We start from the raw sequence: 8,355 nt of genomic DNA on the forward strand, positions 1-8,355 counted from the left end.
GGGAATTCCCATCGATGCCCCCCTCCCCGGCTCGCCACTCAAGGCAGATATTTGCAGGCGGCGTCGTTTTGTCAGCAAGGGGGGCACGCAACGAGCTCGGGTGCTTTTAGGGGAATTTAGGGAGGGGTGAAAAATAAACTAAAATCAAAACACCGCCTAAAGTTAGAGCCGCTTGGGGATGTCCCCCACCACTACCAAACAACGGCGCCGGCGCTTGCAGATCTCCCGCGGGCCCGGCAGAACCGAGCCGAGCTCGGGGGGGTCCTCCCGGGGGTCTCCCGGTTCGGGGGGAGATGCCCCTGGACCCCCCTCCTCCCAGCTCAGCGCCCACCCTGGCCGGCGATCGCATCTCCCAAACCCGCAAATGGCTCCGCAGCGGCGGCGCCCGGGGAAGGTGTCCCAGCCCCAAAACCACCGAGCCCCCTCCCCGTCCGTGTGGGGCAGGGGGATCTCCGGGGAAACAGCGGTTCCCTGCCGAGAGCCTCCCCCCCCCCGGCTCCTCCAAAAGACGAGACCACCGGCTTGGAGGACCCCTGCGAGCCCTGCTTGGGCGAGCCGCGGAGTTTTCGTGCCCACGGGCGCCGGCTGCGATTTCTTATCCCCTTCCTCGCACCCCCGGCTCATCTTCCTCCCGCACACGCTCAGCGAACAAATAGGCCCCCAAAAAAATAAATAAAGGGGAAAAAAAAATCGCTACTTTATATTAAAATGTGCCACCCCCGCCTCCAGCCGCACAGCAACCACCCAGCCTCAGTGCACATCGCTTTCTTCCCTCGGCTCCCGTCTCCTCAAAGCAGGCTCGGTTATTAAAGGAGGCTGAACAAAGATAGCCGAGAGCAGCTATCAGCGCATTTTAACTTCATCAAAGACTTCGGGGGAGAGGGAGAGGAGGGGTCTGGCACCTTCTAGTAATGAGCTTGTCAGGAACACCCCTGCCAGAGCAATTGAACAATTTGCGCGCAGCAAAAGAAAAGGAGCCGGGAGGGAGGGAGGAAGGGGAAATGCTACAAAAGCCCCTTCAATTTCCAACCATGTGCTTGGCAATCTGGAAAATAGATTCATTGGCCTCCTCTTTTCTCCCATGTCGAGTCTTGTAGCCCCTTTTGTAGGAGCTGGACATGAAAGGGAGACAACCAAGTGCCGGACACGAAGATCGCTTTTCAAAAGCAAATGTGTGTGAAGCGGAGATGTGAGACCGCTCGCTGCGGGGAGGCGGCACGCTCGGGAACAACATCAACAAACTGCGCGGAGCTTCGGGGTGGCACAGACAGGGGAAGGGGGAGAAAAAAGGAGGGGGGGAGAGAGAAAAGCAACGCCGCCCCCCCCCCCCCCCACAACCGGCGCACACCGCCCGGCTCCTGCCTGCGCCCGGCGGGCCCCGCACCGAGCCCCGCAGCGGCTCCGTGCCCCGCTCCCCGCCTCGGACGGCTCCGCTTTGCTCTGCCTCCTTCTCCTCCAGCTCTCTCGCTCGCTGCTGGGGCTGAAAGGCCTCGGATTCGTTAGCTCGGGGTCCCTGCCAACAGCCAAACCGAACGGCGTTTGGTCCCTGTAAATAAATAAAAAAAAAAAAAAAGGGGGGGGGGGAGCGCTTAAAGATGTTTATTTACTTTGTAAGTCGTTGCAAAATTTAGGCGGAGATCAAGTTGCATTCGGTCATTCAAATGCTGCAGGCCCGAGGGGGACGTGTGTACATGGAGGGGGGGGGGAATCCTCCAACTTCTTTTCTCCTGGGTCAACTTTTCCAAAGAAAATAAAGGGACGCGGAGCGGGGAGAGAAGGGGTTAGGAACCTTCCTCCCGGCCCCCACCGCCTCCCCCGGCAAAGGCATGGCAAGGAGCAGGGCTTCAGCGAGCAGCGGTGCGATGGGGGGGGAAACCAAAAAGCGACCAAAGAAATAAAACCAAATCCAAAATCTGGGGGGGGGAGCCCTTCCTCGCCGCCCGCGGAGAGGGACCTAAAGCGGGACCCCCCCTTCGGCAGCCGGAGCAGCGAAACTCGCTGAATTTCGCCAAAACCTGGGAGCCCCTCGCTTCCCCGAGGCCCGAGCGGGGCTCTCGGCTCTCAGCGTGACAAAGGACATCGCAAAGAACCATTGGGATTTTTTTTTTTCATTTTTTCTTTTTTTTTTTTTTTTTTTTAACCAGGTCACAAACATTTATTAATTTACACCACCGGCGGACAAAATTCTGTTGCCTTTTCCACATCAAATTATTCACAGATTCTCTCAATAAAATAAGATATGACGGATGCACAACCAGTGAAGGGTAAACTGGACTCCGCTCATTAGCTCCCGAATAATCTATATACAAATAATTACCGATACACCAAAAACCCACGCGTGGAGGGGGTGGGAAAAGGGGGATAAGAAAAAAAAAAAAAAAAAAAAAAAAACAGTACGGGAATTCTCCTAACTTCCTGACGGATCAGATTTTCATTTAAACGTGCATTTGAATGTCTCATTGAAAAATAATAATAAAAAAAAAACGCAGTCCTGAGTTTCACCGACTTTTCTTTTCCTTAAAAATAAAGAAACCCTAAACAGTGCCTTTTAAAACCAAAGCTTCAAAGAAACTGCAAAATAAGATGGAGCCGTTCAAACATTTTCCTTGAGAGAAGGGGCAGGAGGGACACCCCTGGCAAAGCCGCCAGGGAGAGGGGCTGAGGGCACCGAAAGCGGGCACGTCCCAAAGTCCCCCCGCGGGCTGCATCTGGGGACCTGGCAGAAAAGCCCCGCAGCTCTCAAAGAAAATATTTCGGACCCTAAAACCTTTCTTTTCTCACCCCCAGACCCTTTCTTCCCTCCCTCCCCCTGCAAGACGTTGCTCGCTCAGGTCCCAGCTTATCTTACGGCCACTTTCTGAATACGCTTTGGCGCTTGCGGGATGAAATATTGTTATTTTCCCCCTCCCGATTTTTCTTTTTCATTTTTCTTTCTCTTTTTTTTTTTCTCCGAGGAAAGAGACACAAACAGGTTTGGATGCCACAGAGCCTGGAAATAAAGTTAAAAAAAAAAAAAAAAAAAAAAAAAGGAAATATTTCCTACCTTAAAACACAACAGGAGGAGGTTGGGGGGAAGAGGGAGAGCGGGGCAGAGGGAAGGGGAGCAGCTTGGCGAGGAGAGCTGGGAAGGGGCCGTTTGGTTTGCGCCTCTCCCCCCCCCCCCCCCACCACCTCCTCCCCTTCCCCTTTTCTCCTGGCCGGAGCCCGCTTTAAAAATGACAGCTGCTAAGGTTTGTGATTTTACTGGAAAAGTTCTGCGCGGGCTGCAGGAGCGGCTCGTGTGCCAGGCCGACCTGGGGCTGCGCCGGGGCCAAGGCGGGGCTGAGCATGGCCAGGACCGGCGCCGGGGGGCCCGCCTGGCCGGCGGGGTAGGGCGCGGCGGGCGCGGCGCTGGGGTTGGTGCTGGGCGGCGGGGGCACGGCCCCCCCGATGATGTTGTCTATGGAAAAAGAGGGCCGGGAGGGGTTGCCGCCACCACCGCCGCCGCCGCCGCCGCCACCCGTGCCACCGCCACCGGTGGGCGAGGGGTCCGGCTTGAGGGTCTGCAGCAGGGCGGCGGGCAGGGCGCTGGGGCTGAGCTGGGGGTGGTAGAAGGATTTCCTGCAGTTCAGCTCGCCGCCCAGGAACGAGGGCAGCCCCGAGGCGGCGGAGAAGACGGAGGCGGCGGGAGGCGGCGGAGCCGGTAACGGGCAGTGCGGAGCCGGGAAGGGGAAAGCGCCCGGGGCGCCGCCGCCGGCGGGGTGGTGGTGATGGGGCGGGGGGTAGCCCTGCAGCTGCAGGCCGTAGTTGTAGCCGTAGTGTCCGTAGGCGAAACCGGGCAGGAAAGCGGCGGGGTCGGCGGCCCCGGCCCGCAGCAGCAGCTCGGGGTGCGGCGGGTGCAGCTGCTGCTGCCGCTTGAAGCGCTTCCTCCGGCGCAGGAAGCTGCCGTTGTCGAACATGTCGGCGGACTCGGGGTCCAGCGTCCAGTAGTTGCCCTTGCCGGGGTTGCCGGGCTCCCGGGGGATCTTGACGAAGCAGTCGTTGAGCGAGAGGTTGTGGCGGATGCTGTTCTGCCAGGCGGGGAACTTCTCCCGGTAGTAGGGGAAGCGGCCGCTGATGAACTCGCAGATCTCGCTCAGCGTCAGCCGCTTCTTGGGGCTCTGCAGGATGGCCATGGTGATGAGGGCGATGTACGAGTAGGGCGGCTTCACCAGCGGGTTCTTCCCCCCGCCGCCGCCTCCTCCGCTGCCTCCCCCGCCGCCTCCCCCTCCGCCGCCGCCGCCGGCCGTCGCCTTGTCCCCGGGCGCGGTGCCGCGGGCGCACGCCGGCTCCGAGCCGCCGGCGGGGGACAGGCGCTCCGGGGACCCCCCCATGCGCCCCTTGGCGGCCCCGCTCCGCGGCAGGGCGAGCCCCAGCGGATCGCCCTCGTCCTCCTCGTCGTCCTCGTCGTCGTCGTCGTCGTCCTCCTCCTCCTCGTCCTCCTCGTCCTCGCTGTACTTGCCCCCGTCCTGGGGCGGGCCCACCACGTCGATATCCGCGTCCTCCACCTCGGAGAGCGGCTCTTCCTCCGGGGAGCGCTCGGACATGATCCCGCAGCCGCCGCCGCCTCCTCCGCTGCTGCTGCCCAAAGTCATTGTTGGGAGGCCGGGGAGGGAGGCCGGGCTCCCCCCCCCACCTAGCGGCGGTTCCCGGGATGGGCCCGGGGCCGTGCCGGAGGGGCTGCGGCCGCCGCCGGGACACCGAGCCCCGCTTCGCCGCCGCTCCGAGCCCCGCTTGGCCGCGCCGCCGCTGCTGGCGGGGCCCCGGCACGGCTGCGGGGTGGTGGCTGCCGAGGGAGGGGCGGCCGAAAAGGGGGGGGGGGGGGGGGGAGACGCGGGGCAGGGGGAGGAGGAGGAGGGACGGGCCGGGACGCCCGGGGGCCGGGCAGGGAGCTGGAGAGCGGCGGTAATAAATAATAGCGATAATGATGATAAAAGGAGAGAGGGAGAGACGGGGGAAAGGGGGGGGAAAAAAATAATCTGTGTGTGTAAAGTGGGGGGGGGGCGGCGGGTCTTTGGGAGGGCTGGGGGGGGGCAGAGAGGGAGGGGAGGGGGGCGGGGGAAGAGGGAGGGGGGAGGGCAGAAGTTGGGAAGGCGGCTCCCCCCCTCCCCACCCCTCCCGAGCCGGGACCCGGTGGAAACGCTCCCACTCTGCGCCTCCTGCGAGCGCTCCCCAGGCCTTTATAGGGCCGCCCCGGCATCACGTGGAGCCCGCAGCCCCGGGGGGGGCCGCGAGGGGCTCCCGGCCCTGCCCGGACCCCCCCTCGGTGGGGATGCTTTCGAGGAAAGGCGCTGCCCGCCCCCCCCGGGACCCCGGTCACAGCTGGCCGGGATAGGGGCTGTGGGACGTAGAGCCCCCCCCGTCCCACACCTCCAGCCGTGCCGGAGGCTCGCAGGGTCCTTTAGGGCCGCCTCCCTCCCTCGCCCCCCCGACGGCTGCCCGCTCCCGGGGCTGGGGGCTGCGCCGCTGGGACCCTCTGGGGGGGACCACGAATGAATCTGGGGGTCCCCGCTCCCCTTCTCCTCGGTCTGACGTCAGAGACACGTCAGAGACACGTCACCGAGCACCCAGCACCCAGCACGCCGCCTCCCCCGGGGGGGTCGGGGGGAGATGCCGGGGCCCGGCAGGTGCGAGGAGCAGCCCCCGGCGACCTCTCGCCACGGGTGCCCGCAGGGTGCTGGGACGGTGCCCGAGCCCCGCAGCCCCTCCCGACGGGGGCTCCCCAGCCCGGTGCCGCTGTTCCCTCAGGCACCCCGGGGGAGGGCAATCCCCCCCCTCCCATCCTTCTCCTCCTCCCCGGCCTCCCAAAGCCTCTCCGCTGCCTCCCTGTCTCCGCTCGCCCGAGCTGCAGCATCCCCCCGAGGGCAAGGCCCCTGCGGCCACCCCTAGGGGTCACGGTCACTGTCACCCACCGGAGGGGACTGGGGGGGGGCCGTGCCAGCCTCCTGTCCCCGTCTCGCACGGGGTTTTGCTCGGAGAGGCTCTGCGAGCACGGAGCCTCGCTGCTTTTTCGGGGGTCTCCGTCCCCCGGATTTGGGGGATGCGCGGGGAATTGAGCGAGGGGACGGGGCTGCCAAAAAGGGGCTGCCAAAAAGTCCTTCGGGTACCACCTCGGAGGGGAGGAGGCCGGGTGGGTGCTCCGTTTTCTGCTCCTTCTTTCTGCCAGCAGCAACAGGCAGCTCCGTTCAGCCCTTGCAGCCGGGGGGCTGGTGGATGGCGGGGGGGGGTCTGTGCCGCTCCGCCTCCCCCCCACCCCACCCCAAGGCCGCGCTCAGCACTGTGAGAATCTGCGGTGATGGATTGCCAGGCGCTGCTGTTAACAGGTGCGAGCATTTGGTGATAAAATCTCCAGCACTAATACCGGGGAGCCGGGCCAAACAGCTGCGCGGCCCCGCTTCCAAATGCCGGTCACAATTACTCAAAGCCTAACGACTCGGTGCGCCGGGGAACCCCCGCGAGCGGGCACCCGCACCCCTCCCGCAGCCCTCCCGCACCCCTCCCGCAATCCTCCCGCTCCGGAGCCGCGGCCCCGGCCGCATCCTCCTCCCTCGCTGCGATCGGGGCAGGATTTCCCTGAACGGCCGGAGAAATCGGTGAAGAAACGGGCGAAGCGTGCTGGGGGAGCTGCTTCCCCGAGTCCTTTCACTTTTATACCCTTCTCCTGCCGCCAACCTGCACACGCATCCCCCTCTCCTCTCCACGCGTGTGTGCAAGCGGCTCTGTTCATCCTCTCTCAGCCAGCCCGGAGAAACGCTCCGGCTCCTCTCCATCTCTCCCACCGCCGCTGCTCAAGCTCCCCGTTAGCCAGCCCGGCGGCGAGGCGATGGGAAGAACAAATGGAAGAGGGGAGGGAAAAAAAAAAAAAAGCCGAGCCCGTTTCCATTTTTATTAAGTAAAATAATAGTTATGACTCCCCTACATAAACGAAAGTGTCATAAAAAATTCCGAAGCAGCTGCCAGAGATTTCGACCACACACACAAGCGGGCGATTGAATTTCCACTCGGTGCGTTTCGGGGCAGAAAGGAACCGCCGGGAGCTGCGCCTTGTGCCTCTGCGAGGGGAGGGCAGGGGACAGCGAAGGGACCAGAGGCTGGGGACAGCAAAAGGACCGGCGGCAGGGGACAGCGGGCACCGGGGACAGCGGCACCGCCACCCCCCGCGACCTCCCGTGCCCCTCAGGGTGGCTGCCACCAAAGCGCCCTGCCCCGAGGCTGGCCCCGCCAGGAAAGCGGGGCTCGAAGCGAAACCAACCGGGGGGGCTGTGCCGGGTCCCCCCCGCACCCTGCCCGGTCCCCATCCCCTCCCAGGAGGGCAGCTCCGGGGGCAGCCCCCGGGAAATGGGGGCTCGGGGGGAGCCGTGCGCCCCTGAGCGCCTCCGCATCCACTCCGAAACTCCTCATGGGGCCGGGGGGGGGTGCATTAAAGGGCGTTTTTTGGGGGATGCTACCGGTGCCTTGCACCGCTCCCCCCGGCCCGCCCCCCTCCGGCAAGGCGCATCCCGAGCCGCAGCCGCTCGGGGAGCAGCACGTCCCCAGCAGCCGCTCCTGAGCCTATTTCGGAGTGTTTTTAGGGGAAATGTGAGCCTCGGCTGAGGTGGGGGGGCCCAAAGCGAAGTGACAGCGGCAGAGCCCCCGTGCCCCCATCTGTCCCCATCTGCCAGCGGCTTCTGCTCGCCGAGCGGCCGCTAGCTGCGGCTTCGTCCCGCAAGATCGGCTGCAGAAACGAATCAAAACGAGAAAAAGTACCTAAAACCCAACCGCCCTGAAACGATTCGGGAAAGGGAAACCCTGGAGTGAACCACACCAGGCGGCCGGGTCCCACAGGCGGCCATACGCACGGGCTGCCGGCCGTGCCGCCGGCCCTACAGACGGCCGCGGGTACCGGGGTCAGCGCTAATCCCGGGTCCACACACGGGGTGCGAAACGATGTGGACTCCCGGAACAGCCCCACAACCGATCGACCCGAAAAGATCGGCTTTGCCATCTCCCCCCTGCTCCCAGCCGCGTAGGGGCGGGAGGGGAGCGTTTGTTCTTAAGGGGAATTTTTAATTTTTTTCTGCGCTCCTGTCTGGGATATTTCGTTACGGGCAGCCTCCCTTCCACCTCCCAGCCGCTTTAACCCGGCTCTGCGATACATTTCACGGGGAGCTGCGCCATCAAAAGTGCCTGGCGGGGCTCAGAGTCTCCAAAAAGTCTCAATAGCGAAAAAAAATAAAATAAAAATAAAAAAGACGGGGGGCATCAGCCGAACAGCATTTTAATTTTAACCTTTAAAGGGACTTTCAAGTCCCACCTGTCTGTCGGAGGTATTCCTATGCCCTCCACCTCCCTCGGGCA

General features: G+C 63.4%; 1 protein-coding gene across 1 annotated transcript; it reads right to left on the minus strand.

The window, feature by feature from the left end:
- Positions 1-1,750: 1,750 nt before the first annotated feature.
- On the minus strand, positions 1,751-4,760 carry FOXD2 (forkhead box D2). Its single transcript, XM_068690485.1, is given in 3 exon segments — positions 1,751-3,725; positions 3,727-3,764; positions 3,767-4,760. Coding segments are annotated over 3 exon segments (1,401 nt in total). The 5' UTR covers positions 4,614-4,760; the 3' UTR covers positions 1,751-3,209.
- Positions 4,761-8,355: the final 3,595 nt, after the last annotated feature.

Source organism: Anas acuta, chromosome 8, assembly GCF_963932015.1.
Source record: "Anas acuta chromosome 8, bAnaAcu1.1, whole genome shotgun sequence".
Lineage (NCBI taxonomy): Eukaryota > Metazoa > Chordata > Aves > Anseriformes > Anatidae > Anas > Anas acuta.